Source organism: Podarcis liolepis (assembly GCF_965112155.1).
Source record: "Podarcis liolepis genome assembly, chromosome: 6".
In the NCBI taxonomy this organism is placed as follows: domain Eukaryota; kingdom Metazoa; phylum Chordata; class Lepidosauria; order Squamata; family Lacertidae; genus Podarcis; species Podarcis liolepis.
Genome location: NC_139559.1, coordinates 49,505,791 through 49,531,756, shown reverse-complemented (window position 1 = coordinate 49,531,756; position 25,966 = coordinate 49,505,791). Strand labels below are relative to the sequence as shown.

The 25,966-nt window shown below is 44.0% G+C and overlaps 1 protein-coding gene across 4 annotated transcripts; it reads left to right on the top strand.

The window, feature by feature from the left end:
• The first annotated feature begins 681 nt into the window (after positions 1-681).
• Positions 682-24,524, top strand: ELOVL1 (ELOVL fatty acid elongase 1). 4 transcript variants are annotated; one of them, XM_083510814.1, is made up of 9 exons: positions 682-722; positions 1,467-1,573; positions 19,350-19,416; positions 19,659-19,849; positions 21,586-21,666; positions 21,903-21,959; positions 22,338-22,443; positions 23,033-23,169; positions 23,447-24,524. In XM_083510814.1, the coding sequence occupies exons 3-9, from the start codon at positions 19,371-19,373 to the stop codon at positions 23,690-23,692; spliced, it is 864 nt and encodes a 287-aa protein (XP_083366940.1). In that variant the 5' UTR covers positions 682-722; positions 1,467-1,573; positions 19,350-19,370; the 3' UTR covers positions 23,693-24,524. The 4 variants fall into 4 exon arrangements, with proteins under 4 accessions (XP_083366940.1, XP_083366939.1, XP_083366942.1 ...); XM_083510813.1 differs by lacking the exons at positions 682-722; positions 1,467-1,573 and adding an exon at positions 4,695-5,151; XM_083510816.1 differs by lacking the exons at positions 682-722; positions 1,467-1,573 and adding an exon at positions 5,008-5,151 and having other exon boundaries at positions 19,355-19,416.
• Positions 24,525-25,966: the final 1,442 nt, after the last annotated feature.

Here is a 25,966-nt window from a genome sequence, read left to right as displayed (position 1 = left end):
GAAGGGGGGGTATGTGCGTGGTATAGATTGGCCACATCACAATATCATTTCAAAATGGTTACTGCCACACCTCCCTGTGCTGTGGGCCTGTACAATGGGTGGCAAGGTAGCTGAGGCTTCCTATTTAGATGAATAAATGAATAAGTATCATTGTTGGCTATTGCTTGAGTCATTTTTATGATAATTTCAAGGAGGCATAGCAGTAGCATCACTTTAACTCTGGCAATACGGCCAAGCCAAGATAATGTGAGCTTGCTCCACCTTTTAATTTTAGAGAAAGCTGATAAAATAATTATTTTGCTTCACAATGTGTAGAAACAATTTTGATCAAACCATTTTGAGTGACCATCAACTTAAATAGGTAACCCTATATATAGATTATTCCTGCTTCTTGTGGAACTGTGGTGTAGGAGTGAAAATTCTGCCTGCCCCAGGCAAAGATCTTGAAGAAATGTTTGGCAATGTTCCTAATTTTTGCACTGAGGAGAGAGGTCAATGAGAATTAACAGGGACACATTTTCCCTATCTCCCAACAGAGGTCATCATACTGTGTGACCAAAGCAGTTTCTGTGCCAAAACCAGGCCTAAACCCTCAGTTGAAGATCAAGTGAGATCAAGGTCAAGAAGGTCAAGAACATCAGTTTCTTCCAAGAGCACCTGGATCTGGTCTGTAACCACCCACACATGGCCTTGCCCAAGAAGGAGAACATGGCAGCTAGCTGGTAATTACTTAGATTTTCTGGATGGAGGGAGGGTGTATTATGAAACAAAATGTTCAGGTACTCTTTTAAACAGCTACTTAAGAAGTTTTTTGGGGGGGGAAAGTGTGTAGGGGAAGCATGGAAATCCATCTCAGCCATGGCCATTAACTAAAGTGAGTCCACTCAGGGTGAAAGTTAGCTAAATGCAACCCATTATCATTATTATCACCTTTTTCTTTGCTGGTCCAAGTTATTTATTGGGGAGGTTCCATTTCAGAGGTGTCCTCTTTATTATCACCTATTCCTCCTGCCTGGACCACAGCAGGGATTGCTCCCAATTTGTTTGGGGCAGGGAGACCATAGTGCAAAGGCAGAGACATCACACTAGTCTGGGCTAATATTGATGAATTACTACTCTGGTGAGTTTAAAAAAAATTGTGTTTTTTCTTGTAGTTATGTTCTTTTCTATTCCATAAAAAGAGCAAAGCAAACAAACAAAAAAACCAAACCAAGAAACTTTCCAGCCATCAGAAATTATGTCTGTTTATTAGTGACCATGGGCTAGCTATAGTAATTCAAAATTATTTCTAGTTTCAGTTATCTTTTATTTTTAGTTGTAATCTATAGCAGCACACCAGCAATAGACAACATAATAACCAATACTTTTTTCAAACTTTTATTGTAAGCGACAACACAATTGAATAGATTTTCTTTATTTTAACCATTTTATGCTCCTGAAGCTTTTCTTTTTCTATTCTTTTGGAGGTGGTAGCCATTTTGTGTTAGGCAACACCCCCTGGCAGCAGCCATTTTGTGACTGGCATTGTTGACATCTTTTTCAAATTCCATGTGTGCCCCCAGATCCAAAAAAGGTTGGTGACAGTGATAAATGAGAATATGTTTTTAGTTTTCAGTTCTTGTCCATAATGTCAGAATATACGTGACAGAGGAGATAGCATCCTGAATTGTGTCAGTGTGAAAGCTGGTTAGTTTAATCCTGCTCTTGTGCAAACCAGACCCTGGGACTGTGTCCGAGTGTAGGAGTCAGTTCTGTTGTTCCCTGGATTTATGACAGAGACTGGCAGTTTACTAACATGGTGTTTATTTACTTTTTAAAATGTGTTTATTATTATTTGCATTTTCAAAAACAGGAAAAGAGCATATTTAACCTCTCTCCCCCTCTCCTCCCCGTCCCACTTACAACTTTGTATACTCACTTGGCGTTTCGTGGAGATTGCCTTCAGAATAAATAGTGAGTGAATATAAATAATCATTTACCAAGTAGTACCAGTGTGGACATTATCACTGGTTGTTTGTACTGTCCTGCCAAGTAGTGAGCTTTATCAATCACTTGTTCGATATCTTATCAGTTTCAGAAGTATGGTACGGTTATCTTCACCATTGAGCAGGACAATGTATCTTTATTGTTAGATCTGCTTTATGCCTGCTTGCTTGTGATTAATATGGGGTGGTAGTGGAGGATAGTCAATATTTTCATCATGTAAGTTGGAAGATGAGTTCAATCTTCAAAATTTATAACTATAACTATGCATTGTTTACCTTACAGGGTGAGAATGATCAGCCAAGTGCCCCACTTACTGTGGCTTTTGGTGCAGCAAATGCTGACAACGTGATGCATAAATGATGTTTCAACTTTAACATTCAAAAGGGAACCCATGTGTGGGATCTCTTTTATTTATTTATTCATTTTATTAAATTTGGAAACCGCCCTTCCTTCAAAGATCACAGGGCGGTTCACCACATAAAAATACAAAATATTTGTTTTCGGAACAGTTCAAAGTACTAATTACCTTAAGTGGCTTAGGACCAGGTTACTTGGAGAACCATCTTCTCCAATATAAACCTGCCCATATATTAAGTTCTTCTGGAGATGATCTTCTCTGCATCCCACCATCTTAGGTAAATTTCTTAGGAATGTGCTAAGGGTTATCTTCCTGGAGGCCTATTTAAACCCCTCTAATGGCTTTTCACTAGTATACATTGTTCTTCTGGCAGGACTTTGACCTAATCAGCTGATTATTTTTCACTCTGCTGCATGATTGTTTTTGGTCTTTAGCTCACATTTGGCCAACCTGCAGGCCGTATGCAGCCCTGGCTGCTTTCTGTGCGGTCTATCAAGCAGTGTAGAGGCAACGTTTTTTCGGCACTGGGAGTGCAGTTAAAGCCTCCACTCCCCAGAGTTCCCAATGTAGGCAAAATTGTTCTTTCACGTACTGTAGATGTGAATGAATGGTTCCCAATATGTAACTGTTTATTTTAGCTGGATAATGGTTTTACCTTTTCCTTTTATACTCCAAAATGTGATCTTATTTTGTTGTAATATTAGTTCTATTGTTGTGCTATCATGCTTTAATTATAAGGAGGCTCTGCAAGTTTCTATTTCTATGGTGTTCCTATTAACAATATTGAATGGAGGATTCAAACATCATTGGGCCCGTAAAGAGATGAGTGCAAAGAAAGGGAATTTGCAATCAAGTTGTGTATTTTCAGCAACTGCAGAGTCAACTATGTTTTTAAACTGAACATTAAAAAGGTAAAGGAACCCCTGACCATTAGGTCCAGTCGTGGTCGACTCTGGGGTTGCGGCGCTCATCCCACTTTATTGCCCGAGGGAGCCGGCGTACAGCTTCCGGGTCATGTGGCCAGCATGACTAAGCCGCTTCTGGCAAACCAGAGCAGCGCACAGAAACAGCATTTACCTTCCCGCCGGCATTTACCTATTTATCTACTTGCACTTTGTTGTGCTTTCGAACTGCTAGGTTGGCAGGAACAGGGACCCAGCAACAGGAGCTCACCCCGTCGCAGGGATTCGAACAGCCAACCTTCTGATCGGCAAGTCCTAAGCTCTGTTGTTTAACCCACAGCTCCACCTGCGACCCAAACTGAACATTACCTGTCAACATATACTTCATGTGGGAGCTGGAACTTGCATATGTAAATGTTAGACACAGGCTGTTTGATTCTTTTTCCTGTGCCTCTAACTGGCCAAATTACAGTATTGAAGTAAGTTTTGTGGAATCTACTGGACATTTCCTGTGTAGATTGACAGTTGATATGTGTGAAAGGGTCTTTTCCATTGCAAATACCCAGCTGGTAGAACTCTCTGCCCAATGAGATCTGACTGGCCCTTCTCCTTGATATTATTCTTTGAAGATGTTTTTGTTCTTGCAGGTTTTTCACTTTGCCAATAAATGGTTTGTGCCTAGGTATATTTGGGGCGAAGACAGGCATGCCTGGCATGCTCTAGTCCATGAGGTCACGAAGAGTCAGACACGACTAAACAACAACAAATATTTGGGGCAGTGCTACTGTTTTTCACTTGGTTGATTCATCAAACTTATTCTTAAAGTATGAATGTTGACTGCCCTGGACATTTTTTAGAGATGGAAAGGTGTAATAGTTAAAATAATGATGAAAATGTTCCTTAAAAAAAAAAAAAAATTCCCAGGAGTTGTTAGCAAGCTCCATCCAGATCATGGCTGATCAGAGGGGGTCCTACGGACTTTGAGCTCAACAGGGCTCCTCAGATTTAGACCCTTGGTGATTTTTAGGCATTTAAAAAAGTTTCATAACTTGTATCACGTTTTGGTATGATGTGCCACAAAACATCTCCTCATCTAGAAAAGTGTTACTGATTAATAATAATAATAATAAATCAAATCGTGTCGCTTCTGGGGGGGGGGTGTTTGCCTTCTTTTGTTTTCCTCATGTTTTATTTTTTTATGAAGGCTTAGGAGCCTCAGAAGCTGGAAATAGCTGGGGCCTCTCATTTTAGTGGGAGTAAATGTTGCCAAAGAAAGCTTCTCTACCGGGAGAAGACCACGGCCTGGTGGCCGGGCGGGGCGGGGGTAATCGCTCCTCTTTTGCTGCCCTGCTCTAAGAGTCCTCCGTTTCCTTCCTGATATTTATTTTAAAAAAAACAACAACCAAAAAAACTAGTCACTTGAGTTAGTAGCGTGCGTCACACCTAGCGTAGCTCTCGCCCCAAGGAAGCGAGTAGGACTCCAGGACCTTGAAGCGGGTGCAGCGGGTGCAGGAGGAGCAGTCCTGCCAGCAGCGCTCAGTGGTTCTGCAACAAGTGCACTAAGCACGCTCTGGCCCTCGGGGGGCGCCTGCAGCCAAATCCGGGGGCGAGAGGGAGGCCTCAAAGCCCTCTCCCTCCCTCCCTCCAACCAACCACCTCCGCCCTCCAGCTTGGCGGCCTCTCCACCCGGCGAGCGCGCCTTCCTACGGGGCGAGCAAGACGACTGGCTCCTCCTCAGTGAGGTAGCTTGTAGTCAGCGCCGCTCTGCCAATCACCAGCAGCGGAGCGCTCGGGGCGGCCCCCTTTAACTCTGGGGTGACTCCGAAGCGGGTCTTCAGAGGAGGAAATAGTAGCCGTGCAAGCAGCTCTCAGGGACGCGCCGGTTCTCTCCTCGTCCTCAGGCGGGTGAGTCGTCGGGCCGCTCTCCGACGGAGGCTGAGGGAGGGCGCTGAGGGGGCATCTCCCGAGTCCCGAAGGGGCCGGGGACCGGTGTCCGGCTTCACGCGCTTCTGCCTTCCTCCGTTGCCTGCCAGCCAGCCACGCCCTGTTTGCTCGGGCCCCGGCGCTTCGCCTGCCAGGCGTCGGGACGGCAGAGAGCCGCGCCCGGCAGCCCTTTTCTCTGCGGTTTCGCAGAGCAGACGGGGAAAGCGGCTTCCTTCCTTTTGGTTAGCGGCGCCTAACAGAGGCCGCGCAGGGCGTCTCGGCAACTTTTGACAGGAGTAACTCCTGGGCCTCAAGAGAGGCAGGAGCGCCGCTTGCTTAGCTCCCCCGGCCGCAGGCCAAGGAAGCTTCCCTCCCGCCTTTCCCCAGAGACAGCAGCGCCTGCCTTCGGGGTGGAACGAGGAGGGGAAATAATTTTTCCCAGGAGCGGCCGCCAAGCCTCAGCGGCGAGAGGGATGTAAGCGCTGCAGGGTAGTTTCGAGGGGCTCCGCGCTCGTTCTTGCGGAAGGCTAAACCTTGGGGTCGGTTGCTGTGGTAGAGGCCAAAAGGAGGCCTTTAGGTCGCCTCGAGGTTTGAGCGAGGCTTCGGATGCCTCTGAAGGGTGAGGTTTTAGCTTACCTAAAAAGCACAGGAACTGTAGTACAGGGTGAAAGTGGCAAGGCAAGTTACCGTAATGTGGGAATCGAGACTTCTGTTTGGGGTTTCTGTAGCTGAGTTTTGCTAATCTCTGTCACTTCTGCTTCTTCTCTCTTAAACATTTGCCTATCCTTTTAGCATTCATGCTTTGTCGTCAAATTTGGTTCCAGAGATGATGGAACTAGTTGCACCTGCAAGAATGAAATTAAGCTGATTCTGTAAGAGAAACCAGTTGCGCCACAAATCCATCCCCTCTTGTGATCCTGTTGCACAAACTGTACTATACAGCTAATTACATAAATTGGGGATGGAAATAAGAATAAGGTGTAGGTAGAGCAGTTTACAGCCCTCATTCACTTAGGAGAGGAAGATAAGTGATGGGTATAACTTGTGAGCGTACCCTTCCCTTCCCCGTACTTCCAAAAAATTGGATTCTGAAGATCTTTCAAACCCAGGAGATTACTAACTGCTTTTAGTTACCTTTCGTAGATCTGACAAGTCACGCCACAGGCGCACAGTGTGATGTCACTCAGTAGCTTGGTGCCTTGGATGCCATCTTGGGGAGGTGATCATCTGATGAAATTGGTGCTTCAAAGATTAGGTGCCAGCATCAACCTTCTAAGAATCTTGGCAATTGTGATTTTTAACATGTATTCTATGGTATTCAAAATCATGACTTTTTTTTAAAAAAAGAATCAAACTTATTTTTAGGCATAACAGTTCTTCTTGCCTTGTAGCTTAAAAATGTTCCTGCTGTGTCCTCCAATACCTGAGATCTTGTGTCTTACTCTCTTACATCATTCCCTGTAACTATTATTTAAAACACAATGAAAAGCAGTTAGTGGATGCCTTGTAGTAAGTAGAGAAATAGTTGACTGCTTAACCCTGGCTCTGGTAGCTCTTTTCCTGCTCAGTTAGTGCATGCCAAGTAGCATCTGCTCCAAAACAGGCCCTATACTTGCAAAATAGGAATACTGAAGATGTCTTCTTCTTTGGTGACCACTTGTAGCTGAGTAAGATTGTCTTCCATGAACACAGTCTTACAGTGAGTCTGTAAGTGACTGGAGGAAAATTCCGGATCCACACGTCCTTCCACAATGGGGACATAGGTTTCCGGGTGGGAGGCAATCGTGGTGAGGGTTTGCCAAATTCGCCTTCCTCTTAGCTTGTTTCTCGGTTTTGCCCTGAGTTTGTGCTTCTTCAAAGTTCGTGACACCTTTGGTAAAGGCTGTTCTTCGACTGGAGAACTCGCAGACCAGTGTTTCCCAGTTATTAGTGCTTATGCTACATTTTTAAAGATTTGCATTGAGGTCTTTAAACCTCTTTTGTTGTCCAACAAAAGACTGAAGATGAGAGAAGACAGCAGTGGTTTTGTGTGTGTGTGTGTGTATGTGTGTGTGCGCACACACACACGCTAAAGATCTCCATTCCACTTAAATGCACAGTTAAATAAATGGTCGTCCCCTGTTAAACCCTTCCAGAGTGTCACAGGGTATAGGCCTTAGATCCTCTGGCAAGGAAAGGCCACAAGTTAATAGGAACATAGGTCCATCTAGTTCACTACACTGACTGACAATGGCTTTTCAGGGCTTCAATCCTTCTTGGAGATTTCAGGAATTGGACCTGAGACATTTTGCATGCAAAATGTATGCTCTGCTGAGCAAGCCCTTTCCTCTTACATCTGCAGGGGAAGGCTGATGGCTTCTTCAGTGGCTACCAAGCAGCTGGAGGCATTTAAAAGCACCAGACAGGTGCTTTTTGATAATAAATTTTTTTTGAGAAAGATGTGCGAGACAACATGTTGCATCTAGTTTAGAAGAATGCATGCAAGCTCCCTGATCTGCTTACATGTGAAACTCTTGTTAGATTGGAGTTGAATTTCAAAAGCAAGCTTTGCGATTGCGTATCTTAAAATATTTTATCCTAGCATACACTGTAAAAATACAGTATGTACTTGAATCTAATGCTCAGCTTCGTTGGCCAAATTACGTATGTTGCAAAAATTAAGGTGTGTATTAGATTAGATGACTCATTTACATTTGCCAGCAAGTACTTTTTATGATTTCAAGGTTCTGAAAAATGAGGCGCGTATTAGATTCGATGGTGCATTAGATCCGAGTAAATACGGTATACCCCCTGCCTGGTGTTGGAGACCCTGTATACTCATTGGAAGAGAAAGGTGTCATCATTAGGCCACCCTCTTCACCATGTCTTGCTCCCATCCAGGAGAGCTCCTGAGCCCTGCTAGGATGTCTGTTCTCTCCCTGTCTGGTGGAGCTTTGATTTTTTGGGAAGGGAAGTAGCTCCCTGGCAGAGTAGCTGCTTCCAGATGGTTCCAAGTTCAGTCCAGGTAGGGCTAGAGGTGTCACCCTCCTTGCCTGAAACTGGAGAGCCATTGCTGCCTGTCAGTGTTGACACTCCTGAGCTAGATGGATCAATGTGTCTGACTCAGTAGAGCTCATCCTATATATAAGGCATTAGGCAGCTTTCTGTGTCGCTATTTAAACCAGCCTTTAATTTGAAGCCATGAGAACCAGAATCTTGCATTATTTTTAAGGGAGGGGCCATAGCTCAGTGGGAGAGCATCTGCTTTGCATGCAGAAGGTCCCAGATTCAACCTCTGGCAGCATCTCCAGGTAGACCCCTATCTGAAACCTTGAGGAGCTGCTGCCAGTCAGTGTAGACAGTACTGAGCTAGATGGACCAGTAGTCTGACTCAGGAGGGAGCATCCTATGTATTTTTTCCTTCTAATCCTCCAAAACCTCCTAGCAGTTCCCCCCCCTTTAATTATTTCATAAAATACATGCACACTGGCTGGTAAACTTAGTGGCCTGCAGCAATTCTGAGGCATCCACTTGCTTGCTACCCAGGGCACTTTTACTCAAGACACTGATTTAGGTGGGCACCCTAGATTGTTTCATGGGCACATTTGAACAATGTGCTGTATGAATGAGACAGGTGGGTGCAGCATCAACACTTACTAATTTTATTGATTTATAGCCCACCTTTTCCTCTGAGGAGCTCAAGGTGGTATGCATAGTCCTCATTTTAACTCTCACAAAACCCTGCAGGGTTGGTTAGGCTAAGAGATGGCGACTCGCCCAATGGTACCCAGTGAAGTGAGTAGAGATTTGAACCACTCGGGTGGAGTTGGCATGCAAATCAGTTGCTCAATACCACTGACCTACAGCCCTTCCCAACACCTCTGGGAGGCTGTTGGTGGGAGAAGAGCTTACTTCAAACCCTACCTGTGAGCCCAAACTTTGTTCCTGCAACACAAGGGGTTGGACCAGAACAGGCATAGGCAAACTCGGCCCTCCAGATGCTTTGGGACTACAACTCCCATCATCCCTGACCACTGGTCCTGTTAGCTAGGGATAATGGGAGTTGTAGTCCCAAAGCATCTGGAGGGCCAAGTTTGCCTATGCCTGGATTAGATGATGCTTGGTGTACCTTCCAACTCTTCAGTTATATGATTCTAGGTTTGTTTCTGGCTGTGTAGGGTTAAAATGCTGCCATGGCATTGGCAACTTCCAGGAAACCTATGGGTGAGACCAGAGATAAATGCCACATCAGCTCCAAAGGCTTGGTCAGATCTTGCATATTTAGAATAGAAATTATGTAAAGTTAGAACTACAGTGGATCCTCCGGATACAAACTTAATTCGTTCTGGAGGTCCATTCACACCCCGAAAACACGCGCAGCGCAATTGTGTGCTTGTGTGCGAGGCACGCGGAGTGCTTCTGCGCATACATGCGAGGCGAAACCCGGAAGTATACACTTCTGGGTTTGCTGCGTTCATAACCCGAAAGTTACGTTACCCAAAGGTAACGTAACCTGAGGGTCCACTGTACTATGTAGATAGTAATTATTTATGTAAAGCATTCTTATATTGCATTTTAGTAATAAAAAAAGACTCCCTGGATAGTAGTTTAGAAGTGACAAAACAGTCTCTGCCCTCAGACTTACAATCTAAAAGAAACTAGGAGGGAGCAGCAAAAATTTAAAAATTGGGCAGTGTTTCTTAGTTACAGAATTCTTGTAATGACCTGCCAGAATTTAAAGACTTAAAGGAGCACCTCTTCCCAATTTGTCAAGAAAAATGAAAATGTGATTATATCAGTAACTGCACCAGGCCAATTAGAGACAATATGTCTAAATCCAAAGTGCAGTAATATAAACCCTACCATTGACTTTATTATGACTTGCTGTATATTTATAAATGTCACACTGAATATGCTACCTCTTTTGGGTTACTAGACTTTCTGCCACTCACCCTGATTCACAATAGAACACAGCTAGCTACATAGCTAGGCTGGTTTGGTGTTGCATGTATGGTATAGGTTTTATCTCTACATGTCTGTAGCAGCTTCCTTCCAGACGTGGCGATTCTTTCCTTATTGGCTTTCTGCCTTGCCTGTCTTCAGTGTTCTAGGTGAGTGCATGGAATGTACTTGTGGGAAATGCTGCTGTTACTGGCACACTGCCATGCTGGACCAACACCTTACAGTAGTACCTTGGGTTACAAACATCTCGGGTTACAAACACTTTGGGTTACAGACTCCGTTAATCCGGAAGTAGTACATCGGGTTAAGAACTTTACCTTAGGATCAGAACAGAAATCGTGCAGTGGCAGCGGGAGGCCCCATTAGCTAAAGTGGTACCTCAGGTTAAGAACGGTTTCAGGTTAAGAATGGACCTCCAGAACGAATTAAGTTCATAATTAGAGATACCACTGTACTTGGGTCAGAGAAGCGTAACTCCAATTCTGTGGAAAGAGCTGCACTGGATTTAGAGTAGTGCATGTAGTTCCCCTGCACAAGGCACCAAGCCAATGGGGGCACAATATAATATTAATAGCAATACATTTATTTATATGGGTATTTAACTGAGAAGATTCATTAAAAAAGCAACTGTACCAGAAGGAATTATTGTGAAAATATGAAATATGGGGCGGGGGGGGTGACCAAATTTTGTCCTTGCTCAGGGCGCCATGTTAACAAATTTTGCTGCTGGGAAGAGAAGTTAAATCAAAATCAAGCTTGCATTTAAAATAATAGGTATCAATCTAACTTGGCCGCCACCATTTGCTGTCCCCACCCAACCTGCAGTCTCTGGTGAAACTGATTAAATTGAGGCTGGGTGGGTAAAATTATGTATATAAAATTAAAGTAGCATGTCATGAGTCTATCTCATATATTAGTTTCACCTTTTAAGTTGAATTACTGAAATAAATGAACTTTTCCACAATATTCTAATTTTCCGAGTTTCACCTGTATATAGTGGTGGTGCAGTTAGATCAGGGATGATGGGAGTTGTAGTCCCAAAACATCTGGAGGGCCAAGTTTGCCTATGCCTGACTTAGGTGCTCATTTGATTTTGAAATACCTCTCCCCTCCCACTGTGGCAATGGACTTGGAGAGAAAGTAGTGGGCAGCTGAAGCTTTCCCACCCTTCTGTGGCACCTGACATCACCATCTGGAGGTGCATGCCTGGGGAATCATTGGACCTGGACTTCGCACACTATTTCACACACTAATACCCCCCCCCTTTAGAATTCTATCAGTTACATTTTATCTGCACAATCGGAATGAGTTTCTGGAACCAAATGCTTTTTCTGTGCAGCCTGAGCAGAAGCAGTCACCATTAAAAAAAAGAACTTGGAATAGGCCAATATATGTGGACTGTCCCTGGATCAAGCGACTTTTCTTTAAGAACCAATCACAGTCAGTCCATTGTTTGAAAAATAAGACTTTAGAGCCTTCTTGCCCCAAAATGGCAACTAGACATTCCATTTTGGCAGTTGCAAGCTTGGTTTAAGGAGCCATTTGGCACCTAGCTTATATATCTTTAGTTTTTAACACTGGCTGAAACAAATAGTAAATGGTTCATATAACATGAATATGATTTACAGATTCTAGCATCTTTTTAGAGACTATGCATGTAAAGTATACTATAAAGTCATGAAATGAGCTACATATGCAATAGAAAGGTATGAATGAATAAGGAGGAAAGGAGCCAGAGTTGCTCCTGTAGTGCCATTTGGTCTAGGGCCAGTCTTGCTACTGCCCATGTCTGCATTGCTATCTAGAAGAAACATAACATGACTGGGGACACTAGGAAGCAGGACTCGAAAATATATTTTCTCTGTGCTAGTGTAAAATTTATTGATGGCTGGGATTTTTCTCTCCAGTCTGCTATTAGGCTTGCCATATTTTGAAGATCAAAAAAGGGGACACATTACTGACTTCTACTTTTAACTATCGATCGCTATGATGGCTCTCATTTTACATACCCATAAAAGAGTATGTGTCCTGGAAAAAGAGGACATATGGCAATCTTAATATGCGGCTTTGGGGCCTGGTTACCATGATCATGCATTCTCATCAAGCAGACTCATGGATGATTCATGTTACAAGATCACCCCATCAGAGGCTATCCCTGAGTCATGGACCTACTTTATTTCACCTGGAGGTCTATAATGAGTTTGACTTTGGATGTGTGTTAACTTTCATCTGCCTACAGTATTCTAGCTAGTCTGTTTCCTACTGCAGCACTGGAGGACCTCAGATTCCCCATCCCTTCCATAATGGATATTTGTGTATGGAGGGAAAGAGGCATGTTTTGTGGCATTTGCCTGTTCTCGCTCCTTATCTGAAACATTAAGTAGAGAGGCTTATTTACGTACAGCTTGGCTCTCAAGACTATAAGAGTTTGAACTGCTCAGCAGCAGTTAGTTTCTCTGAATAATTTTGCCTTAGGGCAGGCAAGATCTCTGTCTAAACCAAGCCTGGATTATCACCCGGGAAACGCATGTGACTTTAATTATTGACATTGTCCATGAGTTCTAGCTGGGAGCAGGAGAGAGAGTATAGTTACAAGTGGCTGCCATATCAAGGTGGAAAACTAGTGGAGGTACCGTAGCTGTCTAGGACTCTTGAGGTGAAAGCAACCTTGATTGGCTTCTGCTGGTAGAGCCAATGCTACTTATTCCTGTTTGTGCTTGGGAATTCCCCCTGATAATTGATGAGAACAATAACTTTCCTTTAGGTATGACCTTGCAACTTTTCACTGAGTTGGAGAATACAAAATAATAGTATCCGATTCCTAAAAGGCTGTGAATACTAGCCAAAATTATAATGACCAGGCTGGAGAGGGAAAGTCATGCCTGAAAATGGTGAAGGAGAAATGCATGGCGTGACCCAGGAGTGCTGAATGGTGGCCTCCATTGGAAATAATTTTGATTTATTTAGTAAATATATCAATTTTAATTTTAGTTCAAGATTCCCATAGGATATGTTACATTTTGAGGTTAGGATGACCTCCTGAGCCTTGGGATGTAAATCTGTTGGGGGTTTTTCAGAGTAATAAGAAGATTGGGAGAGTTGTATGAGAAATTGGGGTCTGGAAAGTCTTCAGTAAATGCATTTCTGTCTCCTTCGTAAAAAAATTTTTGTAGGCTTGGTTCCTGAGTGTGTCTATCTGGGAACCACTAATATGAGCCAGATAGCTGCTTAAGGAGGTGTATATTTCCAATGTCATAAGGTTTGTCTGCCTCCTTTGGTGTACATAGTGGGGAGCCATGTCTTGCTAATAAGTACAGTAGACCCTTGGGTTATGTTACTCTTGAGCAACATAAACTTTGGGTTGCGAAAGCGGCAAATCTGGAAGTATTTTTCCGGGTTTCGCCGCTCACGCATGTGCAGAAGTGCTCTGTCGCACTGCGCGTATGCGCAGAAGCGGCACCTCTGGATTTGGATTTTTCGGGGTGCGCATGGACCCCTGGAACAAATTAAATTCATATCCAGAGGGTCCACTGTAGTGGCATGTTAAATCTCAAAGGGGCATGGAGCTTGAATAGACAACTGAGCCACACATACTCCTGCCTTGCAACCTTCAGGCTTCCCAAATGGCCACTGCAGTTATCTTTTGACCTTAAAGTATTTTTGTAGTTTACTATGGCTGTCTGGACCTGTTGTGGCCCCTTTCTATAGCCTGTTTGGATTTTTAACACAGCCTGCAACACGTTAGAGAACTAAGGGAAGTCTCTTAAGGGCTTATTCTAAGAAATGCCTTGCTATTAAACAGAGGTATCAGCCTTTGGGATATATGATTGGGCTTGTTCAATGGCAGACGTGTGTCTAGTGACCAGATGGATCATTAGGATTTATAGGAGTAATATGTGGGCTTTTGACAACTCTCTGTGTCAGTGTTGCTTTTCCAGGGCTGCCTTTTTCCTTTCGCTCTGGATATTTGTGCAGCCTCTTGGCAGGCCAATCATAGGAGCATTCCAGTTCCCTCCCCCATCTCTGCATCAATATGCTATTGAGAGATTCCTCCCTGCTCCCATGTGGGTGGCAGTACCAGGCACAACACTTCTATACAAGACACTAATGTGGGTGCAGGGCTTTGTGTTGTTGGCTATGGAACGTCTGTGGGTTGGAGATGCAACAAAGCTATGGGCCTGACAGGATGTATCAGAGAGTTGCCAGGCCCCTGTTTGCAGAGGTGGGTGGAGCTGGAATCCACATATGAAAATTTGCAGCAGTACAAGTAGAGACACAAATGAACTTAATCCCAATGTGTGTGTCTAGTTAATCTCTGTGGATTCCCACTGGGAAGCACATGGTGGATATAATTCCTGTTGAATTATAGCCATGATCCCTTGCATTTGTAGTCACAGCTCAGAGGGATGATTCCCATCCTCCTTGATGGTGTCCTGACCCTTGCTCTTTGATCATCTCACTTGCTTTGTTTTTTTGAGAACCTCGTTTTTTACTGAGTAGGAGGATTATCTCAACTGAAGCACTTCTCTCCCCTAGGCCCTGGTTGGGATTCTGTTTTAAGACCCCTCACAGCAACCTGCCAGAATGCAGTTGGGGCGGATTCCTACCTTGGCTGTCCTTCCAGTCTGACCTGATAACTTGGTTATGTAGTGGACTGAGGTGGATGGTACTTGGACAATACAATATGGCCATATTTTGTATGGTAACGGGCTTCTGAGATTTTTGCAGTCTCCCCTGCATTTCCCCATTTACTCAAGGGATAAGGAAGACTGTGCTGTATTTTCTGTCTGACTACACAAAACAGCTGCTCTTAAGGCTACAGTGGGGCTGGGCTGCTGCTGTGTGAGCGGGTGCCCAGCTGAATTCACTCCTTCTCCCAAACAGGCTGAGCAGGTTGGGCCAATATAGGATAGAGGAAGAACAGCAATTCCTGCATCATCTTTGTGTGTTGCTGATTTGGCAACCCAGTAGCCTTGGTGCTATGCTTAGGACCTGCCAGACTTGGGGACTTAACCTTCAATCATACAATCATCAAGGCATGGGAGAACCTAGCTATTTTAACATATTAATGAGCAGTGCCCATTTCATCAAGGAGAGAAAGTTAAAAGGTACTTCAGGGTCTCTTCATTCACTGCTGAGATATAAGCAGTGTTTGGTTCCTCCTCTTGAAAGCTTTCCATTCTGACTGGTAATTAAAAAAACTAAGAAGTGGTGCTTGAATTTTTCGTCTCTTCTCTTCTAGTCTCTTTTCCTTTATTTATTAATTAAATTAATATACCACCCTTCTTCAGAGAATCACAGGGCAGTTTACAATATAAAAACAGAAAAATACGTAACATAGTAACAAACAAACAAAATAACCCTGCCCCCATAGTTTAAAAGGCCTTATACAGTGGATGCTCGGGTTGCAAAAGTGATCCGAGCAGGATGCACGTTCGCAACCCGCAGTGTCCGCAACCCACAGTGGCACGTCTGCGCATGCACAGGTTGCAATTTGGTGCTTTGCGCATTTGCAAAGCACGATTTAGCACTTCTGCGCATGTGTGACTGCTGAAACCTGGAAGTAACCCATTCCGGTACTTCTGGGTTTCGGCGGTCCGTAACCCGAAAAAGCGCAACCTGAAGCGTCTGTAACCTGAGGTATGACTGTATAATTTAATTAGTCAAAGAACTGGGAGAAGAGGAATGCTTTCCCTTGGGAGAATATTCCACGGATGGGAGAGTCACTGCAGAAAAGGTCTATGTTGCCTCCCTCCGGACCTCTCATGGAGTAGGCACACAAAGGAGGGCCCTGAATTATGATCTCAGGGTCTGGGTGAGTTCATATGGAGAGAGGCAGTTGTAGAGGCATTGATGTCCTGAACCATTTAAGACTTTATACTGCTGGTCAAAACCAGCACTTTCAAACTCACTGGAAACTGGGCCTGGAAACTCACTGGCAGCCTGTGCAGTCATGCCAGGATTGGCGTAATATGTTCAAATCATCCTGCCCTGGGTGAGCCTTTAGTGTCACAACTTCTTTTGGATTGTATGCCTGGGGGCAGAGTCTGCCTTATCACAGTCATATGCAAGCCTCTGTGGAGAGAGGAATGCTTTAAATGATTATAGTTTGGAATGCTGTGCCTGGGTAGTTGTTGTGACCTCCTGTCTCTGGGAAATACAATACAGTGGTACCTTGAGTTACAGACGCTTCAGGTTACAGACTCCGCTAACCCAGAAATAGTACCTCAGGTTAAGAATTTTGCTTCAGGATGAGAACAGAAATCGTGCAGGGGTGGCGCAGCAGCAGCGGGAGGCCCCATTAGCTAAAGTGGTACCTCAGGTTAAGAACAGTTTCAGGTTAAGAACGGACCTCCAGAATGAATTAAGTTCTTAACCCGAGGTACCACTGTACTGAGAGGTGTGCTTCAGGTGCTGAGAGGAATGCTTAGATTGCCTAGGCAAGAGTCATATTCTACAATAGTCAGGACCTTTTTGCTCTGTGAACTTCCTGGTTCTCATAAAGGTGGTTGTGCTGAATTGTAACCATGTAGATGATGTGTAAGGGTAATATATTCAGAAATGCCCCTTAAGCACCTCTGCAACTCCTTGTCCATCCTCTCTGGCTACGCTTTCCAGCTATTAGAGTATCTTCTCAACTATCATGTTGGAGATTGGAAAGAACAACTACCAATATCAGGCATGGTTTGCTTACCACAATTCTTCTTCCTGGTTGATTTCCCAATTTAAGGGGAGTGAAGAGTAGAATCTGTGGCTTGTTGGGATGTGTTTCTCTTACCTCTGGGCTTTTCCTGCTCACTAGCTCTCAGCTTCTGCAAGGAACAATGGGTCAGCTACCTCAGAATGTTGTTATCCCTAATTCCCTTGCTATGCCTGTTGTATGATGGGTTTTTGTGCACTTTAGTACTATTTCCCTCTTCCTGCACTAGCAGCCAGTGTCTGGGGCTTACTCTTGGTAAACCTAGTAAGATTATGGGGATTAGCTAGGTTTTACCAGGCATGTGTTAGGCCTTCGTAGCACCTTTCAAACTTGGGTCAGTTGGCAAAGTGGGAGAGAGACATATTTTTCAGGAACTGATTAGAGTTTTTCTTAATTTATTGACCCCGCTTATGAGGCTTGTCAGTATCTTTTGGACTTCCTGCAGCACTTGCTTCTTGCCCCCTGAGTCTTTGGTTGGACTATTTGTATAGGATTGAAGAAGCAAAAGATACCGAACCCTAGCTGCTTGAACATTTGTGGGTGTAACTTGGAAACTATAGGAAAATATGGCTAGAGATGATTAATCAAATCTAGCGTCATTCAATCATTTTATATTTGACTAAACAAACAAATAAATTATTATGATCCCCTTGTAAACATGAGTGTTCCTGGTTGGCTACTGCCCTTCCTGGGTTAACTTTTCCATTTATTCTGCTTATAAGCTTGACTTCTTCATACACTGATTCTGTTAGGCAGGGTGGGGAGTCCATGGTGGAAAAACTATTGCCTTTAATTCCCTGACAGCTTACTACGAACACTGTGGAAAGTGGGGTGGGAGGAGCTCTTGATTTCTTTTCTCTCCCTATTGACTTCAATGGGAGAAGCTGAGGTAACTCTGGCTTTACATCAGGGAAATGAGAAGGCCTGGGATTCGGTGTCTGAAGTCTCTCCCCAACTCCCCCCCCCGCCCCCTAATTTCTGACCTTCCTACTCCTGGAATGGTAGTGGAGCTGTGCCACACTACACTGGTGAGGAACCTCCCCCTCTGTCTGCAGACCTCCTTTGCAATAGAGAAGGAAGTCTTTACAATTATTGTTAATTTAATCAGTCTTAACTATTCATATATCTTTCTACCAATAGATTGTTCACTTGGTTTATGGGTATTTTTCCAAGCTTTGACAGTAATAATCCTGCAGTGATTATGATATGTAGAGTCTGGATTTTGTATGGTTATAGGGGTCTAATAAGCAGATCAGAGGGTCTAATGGAATTTCAAGAGGCAAACATTCAACCTTTCTTTTCCTCTTTGGTGGGGGTACATCAAAGTGAAGAGTGAGCCTGAAGTTCTAATGAAAACCTTTAAAAATCTCTAGGTGCTATTGCTGTTTGATAATCCTACATTTGTTTCTTTTATTCTTTATTCACTTTTATTTTAAATTGTTCTTTGAACTCTCCAATTTGCAGTCCCTTGTATGATGCAGGCAACTGACCTTATGCCATGGACAGTTGTTCTTGGCAATCACCTTCCTTTTTTCATACAATCAGTTGTACTACTTTCAACTTTTTAGAGCTTCTGTAGTTGGACCATTAAACTTTCCTTGCTGTCTTTGAACCTACCCCAGACTTTAGGGGCAACAAGCTTTGTGTGTGCATATGTGTTAGTGGACCTGAATTGAAATAACAGATGTGATCTTCTGCAACCTGATACATGGGTTTTGCTGAGGCTGCGCTGTTGGCCATGCAAATATCCTGTAGCCATCTTGGGGTGCAGGAATCAAGCATCTTTTACGTGGGGCCAGAAGCAAGAGGATGTTCTGTGAATCGGCACAACAAGCCAATTCTTTAAAATCTTTTAGAAGCTGGGCAAGTAGGGCTTCTATGACAGAACTGACCTTCACCATTTGAGTCTAGTTGGCGTGTGTGTTGCTTTCCTATTCTGCGACTTCAGAGAAGGTTTGTTCTGTACCTGCTGGTGAAAGAACATTTTGAAAAAGGCGTTTCCTTTTTCTTGGGTAATCCAGGGCTGCCTGTCATTTTGCACCAAGTGGGGGGAGGTGCATTGTGCTGCAGTTCATGCAGAGCATTATTGGGGATGTTCTTGTGACTTGTATAGCATGTGCTTGGAGTGATTCTAAACTACAATTGTAGGATGGGGAAGAGTGGCTGTTATAGAGAGATACTTGTGCCTGATTAAACAGTTTATTCCTGTATCTGTATAGGCATGCATTTTGCTGCAAATGCTTTTTGTGCAGAGCTCAGATGGGCAAGAGGCACAGAATTCCCAAAATCATACTGCCTAATAGCAAGAAGTGTTTAGGATCATGTGATCTCTCATTTTTCAGCTCTGTAGCTGGTCATATGAGGAGGGCCAAGTTGGCAGTTGGAAGATTCTGAGAGGAAGTGATTGGATTGCTTACTTCATTAAAATAGTTGACAGTTCTGTGCAGGATGGGGAGCAGTGCTGTAGAAACATTGTATGACTGGGCCTGCAGATAATTCAAGTACTATTGGTGTGACTCACTCTTTCTTTCTTGTGCAGAACAACTGAACTACTGTTGCCATGGACTCACTGGTGAACATGTATCAAGACTTCATAAAGAAAGCAGGTGAGTTTGGCTTACTCAGCCAAAGTGACCCACTGGGGCCTCAAGAAGAGAAGTAGTCAACTTTCTGGCTGCCTTACAGATGCTACCTCCCCTGCCCCAGGTGTAACAAAAGCTTGAGGGTCCCGGTGTGACTCAAACACTTAACTTATCCTGCCCTAGAGGCATAGGGCTGCTGATAAAATAACAGAGGGAGTGTTGTTGGGCACAGTGCATACCTCTGAACAGTTCACTTTTCCCTTCAGACCCACGGATTTCTTCGTATCCACTTATGGGCTCACCTTTTCCTATGACGGGCATCTTGCTGGGTTATATCTACTTTGTACTGTCATTGGGGCCACGCATCATGGCCAACCGGAAACCTCTGAACCTCAGGAAGTTCATGATTGTCTATAACTCCTCCATGGTAGCTCTGTCACTCTACATAGTCTATGAGGTAAGCATCTCCTAGATAGATTAGCTATAGCTTCCATTGGTGGGATGTTGCTGTTACTGCTTGTGGTGCATCCCCAGTGTCTTGTTTCAAACTCCTTCCTACCCTGGCATATGTAAAGCTTTATGGGGTTAAGAGGTTTTGGGGTGGGATGCACCTAATGGATCCTGACAACGGAAACCACTTGTGCAATGGGGCTTTGGTCTGGTTACATTAAGGTGTTAATGTTCATGCAGGGTGTGTTTTTTTATGAGGCTGCTAATTTCCATGAATAAACTCTTTCACTCTTCCTATCAGGAATTGTTCACATGATGACCTAGAAGTGTAGCAAGGCTATGCTTAACAGACAATGTACAAGTTTCTACTAGCTGTAATTTACTTAAATATACCAGCTGGCCATAATCATGCAACAGTTGTCTAGTGTCTCCATTGTAGCCTTTTATACAGAATGGTACATACATGTGAATTGGGAATTGCACAACCCCTTCCCAGTAAATATGTTTTCTCTGTCAGTGTTTATGTGATGGAGTGCATCATGCTTACTGGTATTCCATTTTCTTAAAGCTGACAGGGGTAGCATTACCTGCTCAGGTCAATAGTCAGGAGAATTATCTTAAGAAGTGCCTCTTCTTTAAAAGTGTTAAGTTACAAATTAAGTCTATTGGACTTGCATTGTAGCAGCTGGATGTACAATGGCATTGCTGGACAAAACTACATACATAAGCTGATTTTTAAAACTATAAATATGGGGAGATAAAGTGTGTGTATATATAAGTCAGTATGCAGAATTACATCAGAGTTAGTTATTTACAACACCACCTAACCAGGTGGGGATTATTGAAGAAGCAGAGCTAGCACCCCATCCACCTAATTGTTGAGCATGGTGGCTGCAACAGAAGTTGGGGTAGGATATTGTGGCAGCATGGAGTTGGTGCAGCAATCAGACCCAGATTGGGCCCAGTGCTGTTAGCACATGATAGGAGCAGGGCTGTCTCAGCCCCATCCCTGCAAAGCCTTGTTTGGGCGCTTTCTGTAGACTGCTGCCAGCAGCCCTTCTGCCTGCCCATTCAATGGGCAGAAAGAGGAACGCCATGTCAGCAGTGACACTGGTGTTACTCTGCAGGTGGTGGCTTATGGAGGCTGGCAGCCCTGGATGAAGGGACACCTCTCCAGTATGTATGTGTGTGCGTGCACACACACACACACACACACAACACAGCGCAAAAGGGATTTGGATTGCTGTGACAGCTGAAAATTCCACAGGGTTTTGTTTCAATGGTTGCTCATAGAAGTGCCTAGAAGAGAGATTTGCATGGCAGAGAAGCTGTATGACATGTACCTTGTACAACTTTCCATTTCAGCACTAGCTTGGTAGCCATTGGTGACCTAGGAATTCTATGCAGATGAATGAATGGACTGCTGGTTTGCTTGATTTGTGGTGGCTGCTAAGGAAGGAAGCTTTGTCTGTCCTCCTCCAGCCTGTTCGATAGCAAGCTACTTTATTTTATTTATTTTAATTTAATTTTCCTGCTAATAGGATAATTGCCTGCATTTTAATGTTGACCATAGAGAAGAAGCTTCTCTTTCTCTTCAGTGAGCATGGAAACGTAGTTGATTAGCCTCTTATAAAACTAGTAACACAAATTTTAGGCTTGTAATTTTTGTGGGTATGTTTACAAAGCTGAGCTGGTGAATGTAGTATCATTGAGAAATATCTGAATGGTGGCTCCTTGTTGCAGTTCCTTATGTCAGGCTGGTTGACTGGTTACACTTGGAGGTGTGACCCTGTGGACCAATCCCAGAGCCCCATGGCCCTTCGGGTAAGTTCTTTCATTCTTTCAACCCCATATCTTGTCTCACATTCCCCCATGTGTGAGAGTGTTGTTGTTGTTGTTTTTAATGTAGGCACAAGCTTGGCAAATGTTGCAATTCTGTGGTGGGATTGCTCCAAGAGGAGAAATGGGGGTTCAGAAGGAAGAAAAAATGAGGGGAGAAAAGTAGGGTGGAGCTTTATGTTTTGATGACTAAGATTTCTGACATTGCTCTTTCTTGGTAGATGGTCCATGTAGCCTGGGTCTTCATCTTCTCCAAGTACATTGAACTGCTTGACACAGTAAGTGCTTGTTTTTTGAGGCCTACAGTATCTTGTTTGGAGCAGAAATGGGTATGGCTACACATTTGTATTGGCCTTAACAACACTTACTGGATGTGGTCAGACATTCCTACTTATTCTGACATGGATCATTTGTGCAAATTAATGGTGACTAACCTTTATATTCTACTAACACAAGTAGGTATTTCATTGGGGTAGGGTGGTTTTTGTTCATTTTCTCTTACAGTATGTACAGTTGATATTTATTAGCTCACTGAAGATGATTGGATTGTTACTATTTGGAGTCTACAATGGTGCTTCCTCTCTTTTATACATTCTGGAGTAATGGCCCACTGGCCAAAATGAAAAGCCCATCTCTCTCTTATCTCTTGCTTCCAGGTGATCTTCATACTAAGAAAGAAGAATGAACAGGTGACCTTCCTGCATGTGTTCCACCATTCAGTGCTTCCCTGGAGCTGGTGGTGGGGTGCCAAATTTGGCCCAGGTGAGATTTAGGGAAGGCATGTATTCATTCTCTCTCTCTCTCTCTCTCTCTCTCTCTCTCTCTCTCTCTGTGTGTGTGTGTGTGTGTGTGTGTGTGTGTAAATTTTATTAACATTTAATTGATTTTTAATGGGCCTATCTATGCTTTTAGCTGTTTCTATTTTATCTGTAAGCCACCTTGAGTCTCTGCATGGTGAAAGATGATGGTGATGTATTGTTAACTTTTGGAATAAAGTACAGAGCTTTTAGAATGGTAAAGGTTAATATTGTATAATTTTTATATCAAGGATTCTCAACTTTTGGGGCCTGGGGGCTCATTTGGAAATCTAAATTTGTTGTGGGCACTTCAAAATAGCATTTCACAGAATACTAACTGGAAATGCTTAGGAACCCTCCCCCAACCCCCCAAAGACAACAATAACAAACATTTCTGACTTCTTTTACTCTGACTATTACCACCATATTTGTGGTCCCTGATGTTCCAGAAGAATTCCTTTCTGGTCTTGCTTATATTTATGTAGGACTTGGTCATATCTCAGCTCTTCCTTTACCATTTGAATTTAATCTTTTTCTTATTTGTTGGCCTGCAGGAGGAATGGGCTCATTTCATGCTTTAGTGAACTCGATAGTACATGTGGTGATGTACTTTTACTATGCGCTGTCAGCTGCAGGGCCTGCTTATCAAAAGTACCTGTGGTGGAAGAAGCACATCACTGCCATTCAACTGGTGAGTAGGAAAGGGAAAGGACCAGGCCACTCATGCCAACAACTCCCAGCTTTGGATGGTACAACCAGCCTGGGACATTGGTCTGACTTATTTCCTTTCTCTTGGCAAGAGCTACAGGAACTTATTTAGCAATTGTTTCCTGTGCTAGACTTTCTGTGTTCTCCCTCTCCCAGCTTGAACTACCTGTCCCTAGGTCTGTCTATTTCCTCCCGTGGGTAGGGGAAGGGGATATAGCTGCCTTCTTTACTCCATAACTTTCTCTTGTCTCCACTCACAGTTGCAGTTTGTGCTCGTCTCCATCCACATCTCCCAGTACTACTTCATGCCCAGCTGTGACTACCAGTACCCAATCTTCATCCACCTCATCTGGATTTACGGCGTTATCTTCTTCTTCCTCTTCTCCAACTTCTGGTACCATTCGTACACCAGAGGCAAGCGTCTGCCCAAGGTCATGACACAACCTCAGCAGAATGGCTTTCATGAGAATGGTGCCATTTCTAACGGCAAAGCCAAAGCCAACTAGGAGGTGGGTGGGATCAAGGTGTCTCGGACCAACCGAACCCATGTCTGGGCCCATTAGCAAGACCAAGTGCCTAAAGACTGTTGTCTTGCAGTTCCAAGCCACCTTCCCAACTGCTCTGTATCCCTCACACCTGGCCTTCAGCTGTCCCAGGGGAGAGAGGCTGCTTGGGCTGTTGGTGCTGGTTTTAGCCTAAGGTCTTCAAAGTGCCTGTGTCTGCCCTGGGCTGGGCTCCCTCCAGAGCTGGACCAAAGCAGAACTCTGCCAGATGGGACACACCTTTCCATTTAGTTCTATGTACTCCATGTGATCCAGGTGGGAATTTTGTTCCTCTGCTTTCCCTAAGTTTGTGTTGCCCCCTGTTCATTCTCTTTACCCCATTGGAGCCCTGCCATTCATACTTGAATGTGAGTGGTCCCTTGTTGCTGTGGGTCTGACTCCCCCAGAGAGATCTATTCCTGCTCTGTATGCAGGTGGGGTGCTATAGGCCTAGGGCTTCATTCTTGCTGCCTTGGCTGGCCTCAGTGTTCATCCCTCCACATAACTCCCCAGTTTTTGGTTGCTCTGATCCCACAACCTTAGCAATAACTCTGGGCTCTTGCTCCCCATGGGTTGATGACCACAGATACTTTTGCTGCACTGAAGCCCAGGGAGAAGGACCTTTTTCCAGCTTGCATGCTGTTGCTGTGTGCCTTTTTATTATTATTATTACCTGATCTGCTCCAAGGGGCAGACACTCCCTGTATTCTAAGCCTTGGGGAGGACTCAGGAGAGGTGCCTCCCTTCTACCTGAGTTTCTCACTTGTATTCACAGAAATAAATGGACAGAAAGAGAGTAGTGATTCATGTTCTTGATTTCAAGGCTTTGGACCCATGACTGGTCAGGCTTGGGTGAGAAGAACAAACATTTCCATGGGCCATATTGACTATAAAACAGATGTTGACATTCAGTTCCAATGAGCTGCTCCCCTTCAGTTACCTTGTGCCTTAGTTGGGGTTAGTTTAAGGAGTGGGGATAACTGAAAAATTCAGATCAAAAACCTATGAAGTATTGTAGTGGCCACGTTCTGGCTTGCCCAGTGTAGTGTCGTGCCTCAAATGCCTTCTGCTAGAGGACCACGACTTGAGCAAAGCTAACTTTGCTCAAAGGTTTTGTGCATTTGTTTCCTAGGCTCCTTTCTTTTCTCCCTGCCAGGCTGAATGCTTATTCTCCTTTCCTTACATGGAAAGTTTTAGGCCAGCTGCCTTTCTGTTTTTTACTGATTTATGTTCTTGCCCAAGCTCCAGCTGCTGCGAAATATCCTGTGCCTAAAGAAGCCCTATTCGTTGGTGCTATTTGCCTGTAGCCTGAAAAGTGGCGCTGCTGTTGCTACTGTGTGTCACACCCAAAATAGGCCTGTGTTAGAATTGCCCAACAATGGCAGATCTTTGATCTGTGCAGTATCCTATAGATAGTGCTAAATGTGGCTACAAGTGTTGCTGGATAGAATAAGGCATGGCAGAATGCATATTTTGTTGGAATAAATCTTGCAAAGTGACTTGGTTACGTAGGTGTCTCTCTCTACCTCAGTGCTAGGGCTAGACTAACACATAACCTGGATTATGTGCCATAAGCAATGCTAGATGTACTACTACAGCTTTTACCACCAGCTATTTTAGCCAGTTTTCAGATAGGATGGTCCTGTTTTAAAAACTTTTAAGCAAAGTTTATTGTTAGATTAAATTACAAGGTTTTGTAACACTTAAATCTCTCCACTGCTGAACCCTTGCTGTGTCCTGCCTCCTTCCTTCAGTGCATGTGTGAGAAACTTTCAACTAATGCTTATGACAGCATTCTACATTTACACCACTGTTCTGAATTAGTATTTTATTATGATGCAAGGGAATTTAGGGATATACTACTCAGCAATAGTAAAAGATGCTTATTCTACTATGCATGCCTGTTCTTGCTGTTCTTTTGCTGTGGTGTAACACCTGGTTACTAATAATGCAGGAGTAATGAAATGAAGGAGGGACATGGGTGGCGCTGTGGGTTAAACCACAGAGCCTACGGCTTGCTGAGCAGAAGGTCGGCGGTTCGAATCCCTGCGATGGGGTGAGCTCCCGTTGCTTGGTCCCTGCTCCTGCCAGCCTAGCAATTCGAAAGCATGCAGTGCAAGTAGATAAATAGGTACCGCTCCAGCGGGAAGGTAAACACCGTTTCTGTGTGCTGCTCTGGTTCGCCAGAAGCAGCTTAGTCATGCTGGCCACATGACCTGGAAGCTGTACGCCGGCTCC